This window comes from Lissotriton helveticus, chromosome 2_1 (assembly GCF_964261635.1).
Source record: "Lissotriton helveticus chromosome 2_1, aLisHel1.1, whole genome shotgun sequence".
Taxonomy (NCBI): Eukaryota; Metazoa; Chordata; class Amphibia; order Caudata; family Salamandridae; genus Lissotriton; species Lissotriton helveticus.
Genome location: NC_136059.1, coordinates 1,911,671,656 through 1,911,695,548, shown reverse-complemented (window position 1 = coordinate 1,911,695,548; position 23,893 = coordinate 1,911,671,656). Strand labels below are relative to the sequence as shown.

The following is a 23,893-nucleotide window of genomic DNA, read 5'->3' as shown; positions in this document are numbered from 1 at the left end:
GATTCGTCAAACAGTAACAACGTTATTAGCAACACAAAAATGCTTTTTCTATGAAAAAGTGATCCCACTATAAACAGCGTGTGGGGACCGCCACTAGGTAATATATATTATGCACATCCATGAAGAGAGAAAAAGACAAATATTTGCCTCAATCTTTATTCCAAAATCCCAAATATTCAGACATTTATTGTTTGTCAAATAAATAGGATATAGAATACATTTTAATATTCATTTATATAGGCGATCTGCTGCAGATTTAATTTTCCTTCACTTAAATTATGCATCAATTATATTCAGAAGCAACATAGGTTCAACCTCCAATGTCTAGAATAAATCAACATTTAACAAAGGAAGAGGCTTGCATATTACCTACTTATATAGGTTCTTGTATTTACTTGTTCGTAAAGTCTGCATGCACCTTTCACATATATGGGAAACAGCATACTTTGCAGGCTCTGTTGAAAGTCAAAATCAAAGTATACAAAAATGGAGACTGACATGTGCCTACCTGTAGCACTCTGAGGAACCTGTCCTGACAAGCCAAGATTGGTGTTATGCGAGATACTTTGTCTACTGGAAGACAAATTATGTCATTGATTTTATCGCCAGAAAGGTAGTAGTGCTGGTCCTTGCAGTCACAGTAATGGTTATAGATGTAGCTGGCACATAGGAAGAGGTCTGATCCGGATATATGCCTAGAACACAAAATAAAACAGTTGTAACAAAGTTTTGTCAATAAACCTAAAAACAAAACATTGCTAACAAAATCGAAATTCACTCTAGTGACTATATTTAAACAATCCAAGTTTCGAAATCTATTGGGCTTACATTTGGCTGACTAATAGTTTCACTGTTGTGTTTTTCCCCAAAAATATACTAGATTGCCAATAATTAGGCAATTTGAAAATAATCTGATAAGGTATGCAAACCCAATTCAACAGTTTCAAACCCCATATGGCTTGCAGGTAACATTATAACTGTTCTGTTCTATCCTCTAGAAACACTTGTGCTGTGGGCAGACATGATAGTTCCTTCACCTCTAAGAGATGGTGATCATATTCAATATATGCACAGCACATCAGGAATCTTCAAATCGGTCACCTGGTTAATACGTTATGTTATGTTACTTGATGTTATCCCTCCTCGGACCAACTTAAACGCCTTAGAGATGCCAGGAGCCGATAGAAGAAACAAATCAAGAGTGCTAAGGCGACTTACTTCAGACACCAACGGGATCAAGCTGCAAACCGCCCCAAGAAACTCTTTGAATTGGTCAAACAACAATCAGTCGTTGGGTCTAACCAATCTGATCCTGGTGGCAACCCACCCTTTTGCGATGATCTTGCTGCCTTCTTCACGGAGAAATCAAAAATCATCTCCATTGACCTCGTTCTATGAAGGCTCTACTACCTTCTTTCATTGCTGCCTCACCTATTGTAAGGTGTAAATCGACCTACACGAATACCAAGAACAATGCATCATGGGGCACCTTTACCACATTTAGTGAATATGATATCTTCAAGATTCTTCAGAGTATCAACCCTTCCAACCACTTGATCCGCTGCCCCTTCTATCTTCAAAGAAATCAAGAATGCACTGATCCCCCCACAAGAACTAGGATTGTTAATGCTTCCCTAGAACAAGGCATGATCCCAGAATGCCTAAAAGCAGCTCAGGTAACACCCATACTAAAAAGAACTAACGCTGACAAAATCTGATCTCAATAACTTCCGCCCCATTTCCAAAATCCCCACTTTAGCGAAACTACTAGAAAAATGTGTGCAATCCCAACTCTGTGCCCACATAGAGTATTACCAACTCCTAGACCAGCATCAATCGGCCTTTAGGAAGTGGCACAGCACTGAATCGGCTCTCACTCACGTTTTTGATGACATTTTAATAATGCGCGACCAAAATTAATCCTGAATCCTGCCTCCTGATCCTCCTTGACCTTTCCTCCACATTTGACAAGGTTAATCATGACAACCTCCTATCCATCCTGCAAAATAGAATGGGTTTTTCTGATTAGGCGTTACAATGGTTCTCATCCTTCCTTTATCACAGAACTCAAAGAGTCAAGGAAAACCACTCTCTCTCCCAGCCCTCTCCAGTACTCATGGGGGCCCCCTAAGGATCTGCTCTATCTCCTATCCTCTTCAATCTTTTCTTGGAACCTCTTGTACATTCTCTAAATTCCATGGACATTCTCTTCCACATATATGTGGACGACACGCAACTATATCTGAAAATTTCATCCTCGAAAAACATCATCTCACTCAATACTACCCTAATGTTTACTCAAAACTGGTTAACGGAGAATCATCTACTGCGGAATTCCTGCTCATCTCCCCTCCGAATCTCATCCCCAAGCTAGACCTCTGGCTGAGTCACCTCACTGCTCTCAACTGTATGCCTCTCATCGTAGACGCAGCCAAGTCTCTCGGTATCATCATGGACAAGCACCTGAACATGAAAGATCATATCAGCAATGTATGCAAAGGAGCTAACCACTTGAGGAGATCTCTCAGAAATATCAAACCTTTCCTTCCTCTAAATGATTTCAAGCAAGTGGTCCAAGCGCTTGTCTTGCCGAGGTTAGATTACTGCACTGCTACCCTCTGTGGCCTTCCCAAATACGCTCTGGCTTCACTAAGGGCTGCACTTAACTCAGCTGCTAGACTGGTTACAGATACCAAGCGAAAAGATCATATATCCCCAGTCCTAGAATCCCTCAATTGGTTGCCCTTCGAAGCACAAATAAAATTAAAGATTGCTGTTCTTACACACAAAGCCTACTCCTATGTACCTTGCGCAAAAACGTAAACTATCCTGTGGCGTAAGAGCTTCAAGAAGCGCCTCTACCCTCCTCCTGAAACCACTCGTCCTTAAGAAAAAGAGAAGATGTCACCGAGCTTTCCCCAGAGTTGCCCCTAAGAATTGGAACTCTCTCCCACCGGAAGTTCACAGAATCTCCTTATTGACGGCGTTCAAAGTGGAAGCCAAAAGATTCCTAATGAACAAATTCATACCCTCATAGGGTTGAACTCATGGCCCCTTGACATTGCACCTGCTGACTTTGTTCTTACTTTTGATACAGTTCCCCCTTATTGTACCCTGTGTTTCACCCTTGCTGCCCGCCTACACTTGTTTTATTGTATTACCCTCCTAGTTGTATTTTGCACTGTATTTCCTTTCTCTCCCTTCCTCTTATGGATATTGTTATAGATATTGCTTTTGTCCTTCCTCCCATCATATTGTAAAGCGCTCTGTTATCCCTCTGGATCTTGTTCGCCCTATATAAAACTTTATAAATAAATGAATGAAAGAATAAATAAATAAATAAATAAAACTGCGACTGAGAGCTACAGGTGCCCCAGCAAAGGGGCGTCACGGAATTCCCAGAAAGACTGACATAAGCAGATGGAACTGACACGGACTATGGTGCAGGAAAAAGTTGAGTCTTGATGGCCTTCCTGAATTCTAGATAGTTGCTAAGGCCACGAATATGCCTAGGAAGTGCGTTCCAGAGGATGGCCACTCTACTACAAAAAGAGCGTCGGCCAGCACAAACTCTTCGTGTCCGGGGAACCACCACCAAGTGCTGATCATGTGAGCGGAGATGTCGTGAGGAGACATATGGCAAAAGGAGATTGGCAAAAATAGAGGGAGTGGTCAGTTTCAAAGCTTTGAAGGAGAAGCATAAGGCTTTGAACTCAATACGCCTGGCCACAGGTAACCAATGAAGACGGCGAATGGCCTTGGACACAGAACAAGGCCTACGCAAACCTAAAAAGGTTCTTACTGCCGCGTTCTGTGCCCTTTGCAGCGTCAGAACCTCCGCCTTGTTGGACACCAGATAAAGAGAACAGGCATAATCAAGTCTGGACAATACAGACGCCTGAATGATAACCTGACGCGTAGGTGCATCGAAGAAGCCCAGCAGGGGTCTAAGCCCCCATAGAAGTCCAAAACAGGTCCCTGCTGTCTTTTTGGCTTGGACTCGATAGTTAAGAGATGAGTCCAGCCATACCCCTATGTTTTTCACTGCCTGCTTGGGGGAGGGGGCCCTGCCCAGGCTAGCTGGCCACCAGAGTTCACTCCACTGACCATGGGCCTTTCCCACTAACAATACCTCCGACTTGTTAGAATTCAGCTGGAGACAGTTGGCGGTCATCCACCCGGCCACTGCCGCAAGGTAGCCCTGAAACTTAAGGGCGTTCCGCTCGGTGTTATTTGAGAGTGCCACCACCAACTGTGTATCGTCAGCGTAGGAGACCATGGTCAGACCCCTGCTATTGGCTACTGCAGCCAACAGTTGGACGTAGATATTAAATAGCAGGGGGCTAAGAGAAGAACCCTGTGGCACCCCTTGTTTAACAGAGTATACTCTCAGAAAAACACAGAAAAAGAATTACCAGGGACCTCAGTGCAACAAATTACTTTTCTACACAGACCCTAATAAGGCACCTATTATGAGTTACACCATACTGCTAGGGTGCCAACTTCATTCTTGTAATCACAGCTACAATGAGGTTACAGCCTGCCAGTACTGTGCAATTACAAGTTAAACCCACGGAATGGGGAATAACAGAGGGGACCCAGTTTAACTGGGTGGAAATGTACAAGGAATTCCCAGTTCTGTTTAGTTTAACTCTTTCATTTACCACTGCATTCGTTGTCTCCTGTGCCATAGGAGGGGTTTGGTTGGGCAGCCCCGCAATCCCTACGTGATTTTACCAGACATATTTTCTGGCCAGCAAAACTGAGCTTGGTTTCCCTTACCTGTTAAACCAATGTGCAAGAATAGAGAGCCAAACGTAATCGTAGGAGCACTTTCCCACATGGGGATACTGCTTCAGCAGACTCGTAACTGCTTGTAAGAAAATATATTTTGGAGATGAATTAATTTGAATAAAGCACCATGCTTTAAAAAGGCTCCAACAGAATTAAGGCAGCAAAGGTATAACTTTCCTCATTATATGCACGTGGCTTTCCAGTTGACCTTCTACGGTGACTTTCAATGTCTCAAGTTATATTTCATTGCCTCGGTCACTTCTGTCGCATTTCTTTGTTTCCAACGTCCACTTCCTTGGACTGTTCAGTTCTAATAGGACTTCTCTTCTCAGTTTCTCAATCGTTTGCTTTTCACTATCCATCTTATTTGGTCTGCTCTGCTAGTGTCATATCAAAGGGCGGCTGAAAGAGCCAGGCCTTTTACCTCTGCTTTGAATTGAGTAATAATCCTATTGACATATAGTTATTGGTAGGCACTTCCAAACTTTTCTAAGTGTTTTTTGAAATCGTCTGCAAAGGCAGTGGTGAGATTGAATCAGTGTTTCTGTCTTTGCAAATGCTTCACAAGTGTTTTGCAAGCGGCCCACGAAAAGAGATACGTTCCTGACAGCAAAATGGACAGCACAGTGTAAAAGTAAGGGAAAAGGAAGTTTAATGGGTCTGCACTGTCGTTGGGGTGAGCAGAGACCAAATAGAGGAGAAAAGCTCACTGCAAAGTTAAGGATGCAGAGAGAATGGGCCATTCAGGCATGAGGAAATTTGCTTTGTGGCACAAACACTAATGTGAACTTAGAGCAATGCGATACCTAGAGCCTGAAGACATCAGAAAACTAGGTATTAGGGACACCATTGTGCACCCATACAAGGGGTATTTGACGACATAGGTTGGTAGACACAAGACAACACCACTGTTTGTCCTAGAAATGATGCAGACAATAGGGACCAACTCAATAGACAACAAGTCCCTCATTGCAAGATTACCGGATAATGGGGCGGGATCCCGCATTTCAGCAGCTAAAGTCTCCTGGTAAAATTTAACAGATTGTAGTGTTGGTAATTGCTGTGCCCCCCCTCCCCCCCTCCACCCCCTGGAATTAGGTGGTCACTCGAAATTACAGTAATGTGGACATTACCGAATTACTGAGCGATTGTATAGTGGCTTTTAACTTGCTTTTTTTTTTTATCTTCGTATTTAACATTTTTGGACTGTGTTGTTTCTTGGTAATGTGGGGACCATCAGAGGGGTGAGAAGCGGGGGAGCCATTTTCCTATTGAAGCTCCCTCTCCTCTATCTGAGACCTAATAGCGCTCTGGTGACTCGGGTCATGTGTAAAGCTCCAGAGGGCAATTTAAATGAGTGTAGGGCATGTATTAGCAGAGAGCACATGCAGGAGAAGCACTGCAGGCACACCAAAGCCATGCCCATCTGCTTCCATACACGGCCTTCCACACATCATCTAATTCTAGTAGGGATCACCAGAAGGTGTTCTCGGAAGGAGGCCATGGGCCTCTCATTATATAAGACTACTCTACCTGGTAAGGTAATGGAGGTACGCTTCTTCACAACCCTGCTTACATGTTTCCTCTTTTAATAGAGAAAGTGAGAAACAATTTTCAATATAAGCAGAACTATGTAATGTAACATTGGCAGTTAACCAAAAGAAAAAAAATCGGACTCTAGTTAGTACCTTCATAACAAATGAGAGGCTAAAAGTCCTGTGTGTTGCTGCAACTTGGTTATGGGACTGTAACTCAATAATAGAGACTAAGGTTTCTTCTAACATCAGTATATATCTATGATCCAGGCCCGAGGAGGGGCTGAAACGCGTCATGGCGACATGCACCATTAAAGATTAAAACCAGCACCTAACTTTGTGGTCCGTATCCGTTTTTGCCTTCAAATTGTGCGGAGACAAACGGGAACTTTGGAGATATATACATCGTGACAAAGGTGCCAGGAGCACCGAAACGCGTTGGCGTTGTTTATTCTGCCAAATACATATCTTTAAGCAACCACCCTGGAGTACCGAGGTTTTCCTGTATGTGAGGAAGGCGTTGGAGTGATTTAAATGGCAGCGAGTGGCGAACCGCTGCTTGCTCGGTACAACTGACAGTCAGGAAGCCCGTAAGGCAAACTCGCCGAAAACAGGAGGAATATATATAGATATATACATACATATAAAAATAAAAAGGATGGAAGAGTAGCAGGAATTAATCATAATTCTTTGGAGGTGAAAAACAACGTTTTTCCCCTGTTCAATGGGAAAAGGTTTTCTTACATGAATTTGGAAATAAAGATGGCTGCATTTTAGTTCACTCAGTCCACTGAATAAGTAATGGGTTTCTTAAAAGGTTGGAACAGTTTACTCTGCAAATACTGACAACATATAATTATCTATTTTGTCTTGCTGATTTCAATACTTGGGCAGACACACTAAATAATGCCTTAGAAAGAACCATGATCCATTTCCTAGGCCTGGAGCAAATTATGAAATGACCCATATATAAACTGGGCCACACAATGGATTTGAGTTAAAGCAGATTATGGTCTTTGTAATGGCATGGCTTGACCACAACTGCATTTATTTTGACATTTTAATAAAACATCAATTTAACTTGTATAATAGTAGGAGAGAATAGAAACAAATATAGACCATAATTGGAATTTAGTGACTCCTTATTTAAGGAAACATCTGGGTGTTGTGTCTCTTCCACCATTGTTTGAAGAGGCTCATTATCTTGAGGACAAGCTTTCTAAGTAAAATAAAGTACTAACCGGTACACTTGATGCCATATATCTGAAGAAAGAGAGGATTGTTCACCCTAAATTTAATAACTGTCGAAGGTTCACTCACAAATTAAAATAGCACAAATTGGTCCAACAATAACTTGAGGCCATCTAAAAACAAAATAAGTTCACGCATGACTATTCTATTACAGCAGTGAAAAAGCTACTATGCTTGGAAAAAGTTATCAGGCAAAAGTATTTCTAAAGAAATCTTTGCCACTATTGAAACCTGAATAACTGAATGTGCCATGTGGTAAACTCAACCCTTCCCAGGATCATACTAATAAACGTATTGACGGATTCAGATAGGGACCTGATGGACGCAGCGCTTTCGGTTGACGAGGTGGCACTCGCTATTCGTTCTGTCCGTTCGGGAAAAGCTATGGGCCCTAATGGTCTCCCCATCGAGCTTTACCAGCTGCGTCCTGACAAAATGGCGCCGTATCTTCGTGTTATGTTCCTGGAATCGCGAGACTTGGGCTCCCTCCCCCGTGAATAGCGACTTGCGACCATTGTGGTGATTCACAAGGAAGGGAAGCCGCGGGATCACTGTGCATCTTAAAGGCCTATTTCGCTTCTAAATGCGGAGCCCAAGATCCTCGCAAAATTGCTGGCAAACCACTTGATAACAGTTATCAGTGACCTGATCCATCCGGATCAATATGGTTTCATTCCACATCGTAATATAGCATTGAACTTGCGGCGCTTACATGGCGTTCTCGCGAGAGCAGCGTCACTGCGTGTACCGGCCATCTTGGCTTCCTTGGATGCTACGATGGCCTTTGATACAGTGGAATGGCCGTATCTTTGGGCTGCCCTTGCAAAGTTTGGTTTTGGTCCTGGTTTCATTGGCTGGGTGAAACTTTTTTATGTGGAACCGTTGGCTCAGATTGTGGTGAATGGTCGGGTTTCTCCGTCCTTTGTTCTTGGGATGGGCACGCGGCAGAGGTGTCCGTTGTCCCTGCTTCTTTTTGCCCTCGCCTTGGAACCCCTGGCTGCATGGCTGTGGTGGGAGCCATCGATGAGGGGTATTCAGTGGACCCCAGACTTTGAGGATCAAATATCACTCTATGCAGAAGATATCTTGTTGTATCTCACGTCGCCTCGAAAGTCGTTGATTGTAGTGTTTGATGTGTTGGACTCGGTCGGGAGGAACTGGACCAAGTCTTGTGTCTACGTGCTTTCGGGTGACACTCCCTCATTGCCGCGCGGTTGCCCCATACAGGTGACGCAGATGGGATTTAAATATTTGGGGGTCTTTATTACATTAGACCCCGGGGTCCGTTATGAGCGTAATCTGCTTCCTCCGCTCCAACGGTTAAAATCTGATGTTGTGGCCTGGCGCAGACTGCCATTGTCCCCCCTCGGGCGCGCAGCTCTTTTTAAAATGATGTCCTTGCCACGGTTTTTATACGTGCTTCAGAACACGTTTGATGTCATCCCGGCGAGTTATTTCCAGGAGGTGGAGAGTTTGCAGAGGCGGTTGATATGGGATGGGCGTTCGCGGATTGCCCTCGCCAAACTGACGCTTCCCTGGTACGATGGCGGTATCGCACTTCCAGATATTAGGCGATATTATTGGGCTTCTCAGCTGGGAGCGGTCAACCATGGAATGTACGGTCCTGCCTTAAATCCTGCGTTCGAGATGGATAAGTGGCTGCTACCGGGTGGAGACTATAAAAGGGCGCTTTATTCCAAATCGGATGGAGGGAAACTTTCGGGACCCACTAAGATAGCGGTGCGAGTGTGGCATTGTGCGAATGCGGCAATGGGATGGAGGGATCGACTGACCCGGGCGACTCCGCTCTATGCGTCTGAAAGACTGGGCAGCCTATGGAAGACAAAAGGTTTTGAGAAGTGGGATATGATCGGTATTTCCAGGGTGAGTGATCTCTGGGCCAAGGGTAGGATTAAGACATTTGAGGAGTTGAAGGTAGAATATGAGCTGAGTGACAAGGAATTCTTCCTTTATGTACAGATTCGCCACGCATTGAGTTCGGTTTTTCCTGAAGGTACTGTTATCCCGGAATCATCTCCGCTCTAAGATCGTGTGCTTGATGGATATGTTCCCGACAGCACTATTTCTCTGATATATAAGAAATTGATTAACGATCGAGTTGACCTGTTGGCGCAGCTCAGAGAGGTCTGAACCAGTGACGGTCTAGAGTTGGATGACGAGGACTGGCAATCGGCGATATCCTCACCTAAGGAGGTCGCGATTCCGGCCCGTCTCCGACTCGTACAACTTAAGATCCTGCATCGCGTTTATGTGACCGGCCCCTGCCTGATTCGTATGGGTTATTCTGTGGATGGGTTGTGTAAGCGTGGCTGCGGTTTAATTGGTACTTTTCTCCATATAATTTGGGAGTGCCCGGAAGTGGTAGTGTTTTGGAATCGAGTGCATGCTGTGATGGAGGAGGTCACGAGTGTTGCGCTGTTGCCTGAAGCCAGGCGTTGTCTGTTGAATGTTTGGGAACCGACTGATTATGATGTGGCGCAGACTCAGTGGGCGACCCTTGGGAATATGGTGGCCAAGAGAGACACTGCGCAGTTGTGGGGTTCCCAGAGACCGCCCACGGTCCTGGCATGGAAGGAGAACATGGACTGGTGTATGTTTAGAGAGAAGACGGTGTATGTGGCCCGCGGCAGACCTAAGAAGTGGGTCAAACTCTGGGGCCAATGGAACTCCTACCGGGGGGATATATGTACACCTCCCCTCGCTGATATTCCAGATGTCCCTCTTTCCCTCTGACCCGACATTCCTAATGTTGTTCAAGCTACAATGTATTATGACTCTGATTTCCCCCTGCTCTTCCCCCCTTGCACTGATAATTTGTATTACCTTGTAACGCACGTTCCCTCCTCCCAGAACACATATCCAGCTGTACTGCTTTTATTGCCTTGTTTGTTTATGTTTTAATTCATAATAAAAAGAGTTTAAAAAATAAAATAAACGTATTGACTATTTTTATGAGAAAATGGCTAAAATTAAGAATGATTTGGCAGCGACCCAGATTTTACATTCTGAAGACGGCTTACATGAGTTAAAAGGCAAAGATAATAGGTCATCTGCTTTATTAACAGCAGGAATGGATAATAGGCAATTTAAACTGCCTGGGGCTGATTCACAAAGGTAAATTACACTTTTGAGTAAGTTTACACTTTGCAGTAAGTTTACTACTTCCGGTATTCACAAACTCAGAGCGTAACTACCTCAGAACCTAAGAGACCACTTTTCCTACTGTCCACCGCATATGTCCTATACACTCTGTTGCCATGTATCTGTGCCCACCCCATATAATTGAAATTATTCAATATCTAGCTCGAGCTATTGCTTCTGTTTACCGTATACTTCCTGTATACACTTTGACTATGCATTTTTTCCACACATACCTCGTGCAACTGCTACTTTTTATCTTATACTTCTCATGTATATTGTGACTATGTATTGTGCCTACTACATGATTGTATTTAACCCATGTTTAACTTGTGTAACTGTGACTTTGCCATCGATGTAAAGAACTCTGATACTTTTGGGTCATGTTTGTGCTATACAAAACTCTATAAATAAACTTACTACAGAAGTGCAAGTTACATGTTTCCACCCCCAGAGTAAAGCAATTGGCTTACTCTTGTGTGGGTGGGTTTCATCCCTCTCTAAACCCCTCCCTGATTCTCTCTTAATCCCCCTTACTCCTCCCTAATCCTGTCCCCTTTAGGAATAAATTTGCCCTTGTCAAGCCCAGTCCACTGTGCCCCTCCCACATATTATTAATATTAAAACCTATATCTACTGTAAGGAAATGCCTTTTTTCATGTTCTCACTCACATTTCTGGACTGATGCTGCGGTTTTATCGACTCAGAGTGCACTGAGGTTTGCTAATCAAACCTCGGTGCCAGTGTTCTAACCCATTACAAAGTGTATGTCGAATTCGCTATTCCCAATTGGCAAAGACTGATTTACTTATAAGTCCCTAGTATATGGTACCCAGGTCATGTAAGAAAGTGAGTCCACCCAACGGGTGCAGCACTCATTTTGCCAACCTGTGTGTGACAATTTACAAAATGGCTCCCAGCCTGCCACTGCAGACTGGAAGTGCAGTGGTAACATTGGCAGTTCTAATTTTCCATTTAAACTAAAGGCAAAGCCCCCACTTCCCTTAGCAATATATGTAAGTCTCCCCTCAGGAAGGCCTATTGAGCCCAAGGCAGGGAGCTGTATATTATTAAGTAGGATATGTATTTTTATATATGTCTTAACAGCAACACTTCTAAATCGCCATTTTGCTGCGGAAGAGCTAGTAGCCATTGGCTAACACAAGGTTTCCGGCTGACCCAATCAGGCCTGCTAACTTCTGAATAGACTACTTAACTGGGAGTAAAGTATCAAATTAACTGTGGGTTTAAACCAGACTTCATGCCTAACTCAAATGTAATGTCACTATTAAAGAAATGCAACTTTTAGAAAGTTGCCACTCTGTGACCCAGTTTGTCCAGTGGACTCACACGGTCACTGGCCACCAGACAGCTTTCCGCCTGCCTGGGGAGTCATGTGAACGACTCCCAGGCTTAAGAACAATTGCAGCCTGCTACAGGGCGAAGTGTTACCGCCCCTTCGCAGGAAATCACTCAGGGTGTTAGCCCAAAGGGCAAGCTTCAAAGTCAGAGCCGCCTTTGATGGGAAAGTAGTGTACATACTCCTGGGGGAGGGAGGTAGCTTTTTGTTCAGGTAGAAGGGATGCAGACAGAAACAGAGAGGGGATACCAGTGCCCAAACCGCTTTTCCCGTGGGAGTGTACCCCACAGGTAGCCACACCTCTAGGGAGGGCTACCAAGCTCCTAACATCCAGGCAAGGGTCCCAACATCTTAAGAGTTGGCAGAGTAGTGCACTCTAGGATTGTCATATGCCACACATAGCCAGAAAGTGGTCACCAAAAGGGAGGGGACATGGTAGCCCATTGAATAGTGGCCGCATCCATTCCCACCCCCACCCCCTCGGCACTTTCTGATAATAAATATGGCACACGGACCCTTCGATCACGTCAGAACTGGAAGAAAGGCTAAAAATGGACTGCCATGCTGCCCACTGGGAATGCACAAAGACAGGCTACACAGAACGGCTAAAAATGGAGTGCTATGCTGCCCCCTGGAATGCACAAAGAGAGGCTGCACCATTTGCTGGACAGCACAGCCTGCACCTTCGGCTAGCGAAGAGAGGACTCGTGCCTGTGGCTCCTGGCTCAGGGAAAAGTCATGCCCCAGACCAAAGGAGTGACTGAAAAGAACAGTCAACCGGGGTCAGCTCATTGCTGCTGGGCACTCTAACAGACCGATCCTCGACAGCCAAAAGTTGCACCCGGTTCAGCCGAACCAGGAGTGCCATCTGAGTCCAGGCTGGTAGCCCAAATAGGACACCAGCCCCCACCCAAGGATATCACTGGGAATCCTGTGGACAAAGACCAGTAGCTCCGCCATGGCTGGCCTTCTACGATCTCAAAGAGGATTTTGAGGGACCCCAGCCTCGGTGGCCAAAATCGCACAACCTGGCCCGTGGACCATGTAATACGCGTGAAGGCACCCCCATCGACCGCACTACATCTGGAGCATCTTCACCTCCTGCATCTGCAGCATCAGGACCAGTCCATTGACGTCTATGGCTGCCATGCTGTTAAATTTGGAACTGGGCAGGAAAACACTGCCCAAATCTACCCCATTGTTCCCCCCAGACCTTTTCCCTGTAAGATTTGGTTGCCCAAGCAGGGCTAGAGTAGCCAAACTAACTTTTACAAACTTTTCAAAAGTTTACAAACTTTACAGTTACCATTGCTTGTTTGCAGTTTGATTAAAAATCAAGTTGTCTTTAAAAATGTCTATCTACGGAAACCTCAGGTGGATTTTGCTCATCTTGGACTCTAAAAATTCATACAAGTATGATCTATTTTTTATAAATTGGTATTGTGTTTCTTTCGTGTTGCGTGGCTTTCTTATTTTGTTTGGTACTGTTAAATGCTTTACACTAAGTTCCTTTGTTCAAGCCTGGCTGCTCAAAGCCATAGCTTCCCATGGTTGAGCTTACGGTTGTACAAACAAACCTGAATGGACGCAAAACAGTTTTTGCAAGTGTATTCTACGATTAGCCGCGCAGCCATACCACATAATACACCCATACCTTCACACCTACGTGTGTGCAGTCAGGGTAAAGAACTGCGCACACGTAATTAAAGGTAACACATACATTTTGTAGTTGTTTTTTTTTTTTTTTTTTTTAAAGACCAACGGTCTCAAACTTTTTTTAATTTCACAGATAAGCCAGTAGTTATTCATACAGTGTCATAACAGCGGATTATTGCCACAAACAGTACCCAGCAGATGGCGCATGTCGACACAGCAGTTACACATGAGTGAAAATAAACAGTTGCTAGTAGAGGTGCATTAGTACATAAGTGACTGTGCCAGGAAGTGACTCATGGTGCAGTGCCCGCAGTTCGCAGCACTGCAGAAAGGGACCAGCGTGTTCAAAAAGAAAAGTCAACAGTCATTTTGTGAAATGGAGTCCCCTGAGCCAAGTAGCAGAGGATAGAGGTAACAGGATACCCTCCGACGTCGCATGGATCGCTGGGTGTCCGCTTCCTGGTCCTGGGCGCATCGAAGCAGCCGCACGTGAGATGCAGACGAGGAAGTGTGGCCGGGCATGATCAAGGGCACAGTATGATCGGCCTCTGTGTCAACCAAAAGAGGTAACTGGGTAGTCCAATACAGGGGGGGGGGGGAGAAACATTTCAATAACTGTTGGACTAGCATTCGTGCGTGTGGCTGTGTACCTAGGACCCTAACTGTGTGTGGTGCATCCGATGTGGGTCATGCGGGGGCGGGGACGAGTGAGGAGGCGGCGCCGTCGCGGCTGTACGGCAAGGGAGGGGGGGGGAGGGAACGAGCGGCAGGGAGGCGAACGTAGCAGGGGACGTCTCCGTCGTGAAAGGCCTCAGTCCTCGGGGGAGGAGGGGGGGATGGGAGGGGGGGGGCGCGTGGAATGGGGGGGAGGACAGGAGGGGGGGGCAGGGGGGGAGGGGGGGAGGGGGGGGAGAAAGGGGGGGGGCGAGGGGGGGGGAGAGGGACGGCGGAGTCCGTGTCAGGTGTGGACAGTTATCAAGAGGGCCCCCTCTGTGTCGCGTCGAGACGGTACTCTATGCCGGCTTGTGTGCATGCGTGGTGGTACGCAATCAGGGCAGCGTCCCAGTCCTGGGCGATCGGGTATTTACGTAGGCCAGCGGTTTCCTCCCTGTGGAGGGACACACTCTCCGCACAGGCCCAGTTGGCAAAAGAGCGACGCCAGTCTGCAGGACGCGGTGGGTCGGCGCTTTTCCAACGTCGTGTGATAAGACGTTTGGCCGTAATGAGGCCTAAATCCCAAAAGCGCGCCCGTAGCTTGGACTGCTTGGTTCTCCTGTAGAGTCCCAGTAGGCATACTTCCCACGTCTTGGGAAGGGTTTCGCCTGTGGCCGCCGTCAACATGTCCGCGACCGCAGACCAGTACGAGGTAAGATGAGCGCAGCTCCAGAGTGCATGCAGGAAGTCCGAGTCCCGGAGGCCGCATCTGGGACACGCCGACGAAGTGAGTCTGAAGTAGCGATTCAGTTTGTCCGGGGACAGATATGCACGGTGGATGATGTAGTATTGGATAATCTTGAATCGTGCGTTGCGGGGGATGACCCTGGCGCCTGCCAAAATAGCGTTCCATTGGTTGTCCGTCCAGTCTGTGCCACGGTCGGTCACCCACTTGTTCCTCAGTCTCTGAGAGGAAAATTGCGTGTGGCCGTGTAAGGCTTGTGCAAGCCAATGTACAAGGTGGGACCCATCTCCCATCACATGCAGATATTGGATGAGTAGATGAGTGGACGGTTCATGGCTGAGGTCACCCCACGCCTTCATTAACTCATGGAGGAGCCTGGCGTGCGTCAGAAATTGACCCACCGGCAGGTCCGTGTCCGCGGTCAAGGTCTCGAAGGGCAACAGCTCCCCATCGCTGTACAGGCCGCCTAGGTCGTCCAGGTCTGCCGCAGTCCAGCTGCGCAGCTCGGTCGAGGACAGTGTGCCTGCGCCCAGGGGTGTCCCCAGTAGAGGTAGGTTCGGGGCATAGGGCACGGAATGTTTGGTGAGCCGGAGGCTCCGCACGAGGCACCGCTTTGCCACCGCAACATGGACCTGCGTGGGGGGCCGTCCCTGTGCCAGTGGGTGGAAGAGTGTGAGCGCCTGTACGGGAGAGAGGATGGAATCGGCTGTGGCCGTGTCCACTAGGTTCTTACCGCTCAGCCAGTAGGCAACCCACTGCAGCTGCGCTGCTAAGTAATAGAGCTCCTGATTGGGAACCGCCAGGCCTCCAGCGTCTGTGGGTGCATACAGGGTCTTCAGTGCTACCCGGGGTCTCCCCTTATTCCAGATGAGGCGCCTGGTGAGGGTGTCTAGTCCTCTGAATATGCGTGCCGGCACATACACTGGCAGATTGGTATAAAAATAGAGAAGCCGAGGGAGCATAATCATCTTGGTGAGCGCCACCCTGGCTGGTACATTCAGCGGGAGGGAGTTCCAGAACGAGACCTGGTCCGTGAGCGAGGATATGGCTCTCACTAGATTACCCTCCAGGAGGTCTATAGGGTCTCGGTATATCAAGATCCCTAGGTACCTAAATACCGTCGGGTGCCATCAGAGCGTCTCCCCCATCACGTGCACCTCGCACTGTGGCATCTCGCCATCAAATGCATAGATCCCTGATTTGGCCCAGTTGACGTGGAGCCCCGACATGTCTCCAAACATCCGAAAGATGTCTGTGATCGCCGCCGGAATGTGCGTGAGGTCTCTGACATATAATAACAAGTCATCGGCGTACAGAGACACCGAGTGAATGCCATCCGCCAGTGGGATGCCCCAAGTGTCTCCGGAGGTGCGGAGCATCTCCGCCAACGGCTCCATCGCTAGGGCGAATAAAATGGGGGAGAGGGGGCAGCCCTGTCTGGTACCTCTCCCGATACGAATCCTGTCCGAGAACAACCGACCAGTCCGGACCCGGACCTCGGGCGCCTGATAGAGAAGTCCCACCATCTGGACGTAAGCATCCCCCAGCTCGTACTTCTCGAGGACTCGGAGGAGATATGGCCACTCCACCGAGTCGAACGCCTTTTCCAAATCAAGTACAATGCATCCCGAGCGTGGCCAGGCGAGGGTCGCATAACGTTGTACCCTGAAAAAACGGCGTAGATTGTAGGACGTGCTCCGTGTGGGTACAAAGCCATTCTGATCGGAGTGCACCAGAGTGGGGACCAGTGGTGCAAGCCTCCGGGCCAGGGCCGCTGCAAGTATTTTATAGTCGGTATTGAGGAGCGCCAACGGCCTGTACGAGCCGAGGTCGCTCGCTTCTCTACCTGGTTTCAGCAGGGAGACCACGTTAGCCTCGTTCAGGGACGCCGGGAGTTCAGCGTCTTCCAGCGCCGCCTTGTACACTTTCAGCAGTTCCGGTATTAACACCGGGGAGTAGGCCTTGTAAAACTCCGCCGGGAGCCCGTCGGGGCCCGGCGCCTTGCAATTGGAGAGGGAGAAAATCACCTCACGCAGCTCCACATCAGTGAGCGCGGCTCCCAGTTCTGCCTGTTGGGCAGCGGTGGCGGTCGGGAGCCGCAATGCCGTCAGATAGTCTGTGATCTCCACCACCGTGGCTCGTAGTCGTGAGCTGTACAGGGATCTGTAATGCGATGTGAACGCATCATGGATCTGTTTCTGGGTATAGACCTCAACACCCTGGGCTGTGCGGATAGATAGGATCGATGCGGATTGCGTGTCCTGTCGTACCAACCATGATAGGAGCCTGCCAGGCTTGTCGCCTGCATTGTGGGTGCGTGCGGAATGTGCTGCGAAGTTGATATTCTTTAGGCGTTCCAGCAAGGCAGCGTGATCTGCTCTGGCCGTGACTAGTTGGGCATCATCGCCCCCCATTGTCCCCAGCTCCTCATCCAGTAGTGCCTCCTCCGCCTGTATCAGATCTCTCTCCACCTGCCTACGCAAGCCCGCTTGGACACCGAGGCAGCAACCCCGGGTCACCGCCTTAAAGGCGTCCCACTCGGTTCTCGGGGAGGAAGTCGAGTCAATATTGTCCTCGAAGTACTGCAAGATCTTCCTGTAGATTTCCTCTCGGAATGGGGTGTCAAGCAGGAGATCCGGTTGCAGGCGCCATGTTGGTACGGGCGGGCGTGGGCGTTTCCACCCATATACTAGTGTGTGCGGGTTGTGGTCCGAGTGCGTCCGGCCTAGGTAGTCAGTGTCCGACACAGAGGGGAGCAAGTCGCGGGACATCATGAACCTGTCCAACCTGACATGGAGTGAGTGGGCTCCCGAGTAGTAAGAATACACCCGGGCGGCGGGATTTCTGACGCGCCAGGCGTCCTGTAAGTTCCACTGTGTCGCCCAGTCAAGGAGGGCCCTGGAGGTCGCCTGTACCGGGGCGATCGCTGCTGGAAGGGACGAGCGATCAAGGGAGGCGTCTAACACGCAGTTGTAATCCCCGCCCATCATCAAGGGTACGTCCGGCCATGACGCTATCACCGCCGACAGCCGCGTGAAGAATGTCCCCTGTCCTACATTAGGTGCGTAGATGGAGGCTATGACGATCTGCTGCCCGTCAAGTCTGCCCTGTATGAAGACGTAGCGTCCCTCAGTGTCAACATTGCTGTGTGTTAGTGCAAACGGGACCCCGGGTCGGACCCAGATCAAGGTCCCTCTCGCAAATGCAGAGAAGGTCGTGGCAAATATCTGTCCCCTCCACTTTCGGCGAAGTGTGGCCACCTCAGCGGCAACCAGGTGTGTCTCCTGTAGTAGTGCAATCTGGAACTGATGTCTTTTAAGGTAGGAATACACCTGGTATCTACGTGAGGGTGTGTGCATGCCCCTGACATTCCAGGTACAAAATTTAAACGTAGCCATCAGAGTGTTGATTGCGGCCAAGCACCCAACCCCCCCCCCCAGCCCCCCGCCCGCCCCACCCACACCCGCACAGCAGCAGCGAATAATGAGCATTGCCACCCCACGCCCCGTCCCACAGTCCCAAGGATGCACGCAATAGCAGGTCAGTACCAACACTAGTCTCAAAAAGTAGAACTTAAACATAAACATAATACCAAAAGGGCAACAACAAAAACAAGTCGTCGCCCAAACGCTCTATCGAGCTCAATCAATCCGTAAGTACAATGGGGGGATGACTAAATACAGCACTCAAATTAAACAAGGTAGTTCGGTGCGCCCAAGGAGCTGTAGTGGCCCCCCTTCCACGGGCAGTGGGCCAAAAGGGCGCTAGGAGTCAATTATAGCGTCTGTAGCCAGGACCGGTTCCCAGTGTCACTGGACCCGGATAGTTGGTCCCATGGCAGGATCACATCTTTTTTTTTTTTCCCCCCCGGGGGAGGGGCACTCACCTCTAGGGGTCCGTCCACCCCTCCAAAGTTATGATCCCGGCGGTGCCCCAGCGGGATAGCCCCGGCCCCTCACCCGGTGCCACGGCGGCTCCGCGGCAGTCCGGTGGGCGGGGGGGGGTATTCGGCAGTAAAGCACAGACCCCAGAGAAGGTGACGCCTACGGCTGCCAGAGCCTCCAGTAGCGCCAATGTGGGCCCCTGATCGGGCCATCCGTGGGGGGTGCTGACTGGTCCATTATGTGAGACTCGTCGGTCCAGCCAGGGCTGGGTTAGGGAGGATTGCTCATGATATCAGATCTGACGTTTGAGGCGTGACGTCAGGTAGGCCCTCTGGGTTCGAGTCATCTGGCAGACCGAACATGTAGTCGTCGTTGTCGCTCCCGCGTGAGCGCGGGCTGGTGTTGGAAAGCAGGATAGGCGATTGTGACCCGCTGATCTCAGCTGTTATGCGGACGGCTTGCAGTTGCTCAGTCTGAATTTGCTCCGGGGTTGGGCCGATTTCCGTTGCCAAGGTCGGTGACTCGGCCCTCGAGGTGTGTCGTTGTCTCCGCCTGCGAGCGCCACGATTCCGGCGTTGTTCCCTCGGCACGGGCCCAGGGTTCGTGTCCACCCCCGAGTCCAGCCATGCCACCGCCGCCTCTGGGGTGTCGAAGAAATGGGTCTTGTCCAGCGCCACCACTCTGAGGCGTGCCGGAAACAACAGCGAGTACTTGAGAGCCAAGCGTCTGAGCCGTTGCTTCACCGCGAGGAAGGATTGACGTCTTCGTTGAACCTGAATGGTATAATCGGGGAAAAACATCACCTTGGCGTTGTCCACTTGTATATTAGACAGTTTCCGCGTTTCGCGGAGGATGGCATCTCGGTCGCGGTAGTTCAGCACCCGCATGAGCATCGGCCTCGGGTTGGAGCCTTCCGGGGGTGGGCGGGATGGCACTCTGTGTGCCCGTTCCACTACAAAGTACGGCGACAGCGTGCCTTCTGGCAGGAGCTCTCTGAGCCAGGCCTCCATGTGTTCCGCCGTCTCTCTCCGTTCCCATCGTTCCGGCAGGCCCACTATGCGCACGTTGTTCCTTCTGGCCCGCCCTTCCGCGTCCTCCGCTCTATCCTCAAGGAACTCCACCCGGTTGAGTAAGTCCTGGACGTGTCTGTCCGTCTGCGCCAGTTTGGGTGTGGTCTCCGCCATCGTGTGTTCCAGGGTCGCAGTGCGGTCGGCGAGTTTCTTGTGGTCCGTCCGGAGAAGTGTTAGATCCACGGCCACCTTGTCGATCCTGTTCTCCAGCGACGCACGGGTCAGCTGCATGGATTCCTCCAGGCGCTCCATGGCCGCCAGCATAGTGTCCAGTTTGGATGCGGTCTGGTCCGCCTCTACGGTTTTCACCATTTTCCCCTTGCCAAGTGACCCTCCTGTGCCAGTCTTTGCCCTGGTCCCCCCTGACATGTGGGAGGTCTTTGCGGCCGGTCAGTCGGGCGGGTATGTCCCCGCAATGCGTGGCGGAGGGACCGGTGTGTGCGAGTCACCCTGTCAGGTCCTCTGTCGCTCTCGTGGCGGATGGCGTGCGGCCGTAGGTGGGGGGGGGGAAGGCCGTCCCACCGCAGGGTTCCAGGGTTCCGCGTTATGCAGCCGACTGGGGAGGACGAGGTGGTCGCGCAGCGACTGTCACAGAAATTCCCAGGTGTGGCGGTCAGCGCCGTGTCAGACCCGATTGCTGGTCGCCTCCTGTCTGCGCCACGTGGCGGCCCGGCGGGCCGAAACGGTAGACCTCTCCTGGTGAGTCTGTCCACTGGGTCCGGGGAGACGCACCCCGCCGGCTGAAGTCAGGCGCCACCCAGCGTCGCCTGGGGGTCCACGCTGACCGGCACTAGCCCGGCAGAGGTGGGGGGGCGCGCGTCGTAAAGTCTTCGTGTCCGCACCGGGCCGGGGGAGCCTCCCAGGGTTGGGCCGATTATCAGTGAGGGCTGATGTGGTGCGGCCGCAGGGTGCGTGCGGCGCGGGTCAGTCCCCTCGGTGCCAGGTGGGCTCGGTGATGGTCCGGGACGCCTTCTGAGGGGTGGGCATGTGCAGAGGCCCGAGAGATAGGGCCGTGCAGTCTCCGGTGGTGGTCCGCCGGGTCCAGGGGCGACGGTGTCAGTGCGAGCCTCGTGGTGACCCGGCTCTGTGGTCCACCGGTGTCCGTCCAGCCGTGGTGGGGGGCGCTGATGCCCGCGGGTAGGATGGGGTGGTGATACAGACCGCCACGGGCCGTCTCGGTGTGGGTGGTCGTAGCGCCTGGGGCCCTCGTGCGGTCGGGCCGCTGGAGATGCTCGGCAGTGTGTCGCAGGTTCCCCTCCTGGGCCGGGCCGATGATAGGGCGGCGGGCGTGTCAGGGGGGGTCCTGTGGACTGTGCTGGGTAGTGTACTGGTTAGGCCGGCAGGGCCTTGGATCGATGGTGCCAGGGTGGGCCTCTGGTCAGTTTCGCGCACTCACCCCCTGGCAGGCATGGAGCTCGGCGGGGCATCCCCAGTGTCGGCAGACGGGGCAGGCCGATCTCGTGGCTCTCCGGTAGCCCAGGCGGCGAGCCTCTCGCTGGCGTCCGAAGTCACTGCAGGGCTTAGTCGCTGTGGGGTGTCCGGATTATGGGACGTGGTCTGGGTTCCACGCCGGATTGCGCACTGTAGGCCACTCGCTGTGCGGCCCGCTCCGCAGGGCCGGATCCCCGTCCTCAGGTAGAAGGGGTCGCCGGCCGGAAGTGCGCGTTGGGCGGCCAGCCGTCAGGGTCACCGCCGGTCGGAGAGTTAGGTGCTCCGATCCGCCTGGAATTCACACCGGAGGTGGGCCGGGTACCCGGGTACACTCGGTTCGAGTTTGGGCCCGGTTCCGTCAGAAAATGTAGGATAAATGGCCCGTGGTTGGGGAGCTTCACTTGGAGCTCAGCTCGAGCACGTCCTCTCACATCGCGTGCTTGGCCACGCCCCTCTTTGTAGTTGTTTTTATAGTACTAAAACCGTACTACAAAGTACAGTTTGTGAATCAGACCCTCAAACTTTAAGACACTTTCAAGAGAGGAAACTGAACTTCAAGCGCCACAGTGGACCAGAGGGTACCCCTGGATGTTTGGCCAGCTTATATTTTAAAGGAGGTCTGCACTGAGGAAGTTCTTTTATGAAAGAGATTATAACTTCTTCTCTCAAATCTGGAATAGTGCCTCAGGTATTAAAAAAGACAAAGAGCCTTACATCGAGTATGGCAGATGGAATACTCTGTCACAAACGTGGCACTTACAGATAGGAAATCTGCCACATTTGTGACCCAGTATTTTGCCAGCCAAACTCCTGTTAAAAAGCATGAATTTGACAAAGACAATACAGCAAACTATCAACCTACTTCGATACTTCTCTGTCGTGCAAAATGATTGTAGAGAGTGGTCATGAGGCAACTTCAAGTCTCCTTGGAATTGAATTGCCTATTAGATGAGCCCCAAGCAGGATTTCACCCAAGGCTAGGACTCGAGCGAGTGGTTACTTCTGTGACTGACAACCTCAGAGTGATGTTGGACAAGGTAGAATCCTGGGCAGTTGTATTATTAGATCTGCCAGCTGCCTTTGATACAATTGATCATAATGCTATGATCCAGCGGCTAGACGAATGGGTTTTGGGGGCTTGGCTTTGGCTTGGTTTTCTTCTTTTTTGACTGATTGCAGCCAAATGATAGTTGTCCTATTTAGTCATTTCATTTCAGAATATAAAGATATTGTTTACCATCATGGGAATTCTCTCTGAATTCATAAAAGGCAAAATATCTCCCAGAGCGGGCATCCCAGTACACATTATGAAAATAAAGGTTTTTACATTTAAAATAAATATAGCAAGGAAATATGCATATAGGAAAAACATTTTCTGTTTTTTCATATATAAATACATCCAATCATCCAAAATAACTATAACATAATACATAAGACTGAAAACACCAATGTATCATTATGGCCTTGATATAAAAAACAGAAAGCAGAATATGGTGTGTTCATAGCCAATACTGCTAAACAATGTAAAACTGCATCTCCCATATTAAGAATCTGGGGAACTCCACTATGCTATCATGCCCAGCAGGAGGTTTGTCAGTTTACATGAAGTTTGATCGAAAAAAGAGGTCACCAACCTACACACACTTCAAGCCCTGTGCTTTAAGGCTTAAAATGCAACCTCAAATCACTGTCTATGCTGGTTATAAACTGCTACGTCAACATAGGACAGCAAAAAAAAAAGAAAACAGGCCCTACACGACCTATATATTGCAATCGAAAAATTGTTAAATACCACACTCATGTTCCAGTTATGGTGGGCAACAAACACCAGGGGCCTGGGCCGAAAATATCCCACAAGTGATCTAACAACTGAGGCTGCCCTGTTCCAGAGCCTCTTTAACAGCTACAAGTTAGCCTCTGCGCAATCTCTAAAAGAAGCAAGTAAGCCCCAACGTGCCATTCTTCCCACATTTAGGAATGTATCAACTATTGGTTACATTTTTATTAGTGAGCTCCTGACTCCCACACTCAGCACACTTTTGAAGTGGACGACCTGATAGAAAGTGACCATAGACCATTGCGAGTGATTATGCAACTCGCCATTAAGGAATCGCCTCAGTTACTCCTATTGGGCCACCCAAATCGGGAAGAACGTCACAAAGTTCTCCCCAGAATTAAATGGAAAGACAACTCTGGTGGAAAGCTGAACAAATGGATTTAATAAAACAGGCTGCTGATGTGCTATCCAAAACACCATCTCTACTAGAACACTGTGACTAATTCCTGGCCGCTCTTCGCACAACCCTGGGTCGAGGACTTAGGTTGGCTCCCAGAAAACGTCACGCAACTCGACC

The 23,893-nt window shown here is 49.6% G+C and overlaps 1 protein-coding gene across 1 annotated transcript in view; it reads right to left on the bottom strand.

Moving 5' to 3' along the window:
* Positions 1-23,893, bottom strand: part of BBS7 (Bardet-Biedl syndrome 7) — a 388,515-nt gene that overhangs the window by 255,042 nt on the left and 109,580 nt on the right. Inside the window, exon 5 of the mRNA XM_078676844.1 lies at positions 509-695. Within this exon, the coding sequence (XP_078532970.1) occupies positions 509-695 (187 nt within the window). The remainder of the gene's footprint in view (positions 1-508; positions 696-23,893) is intronic.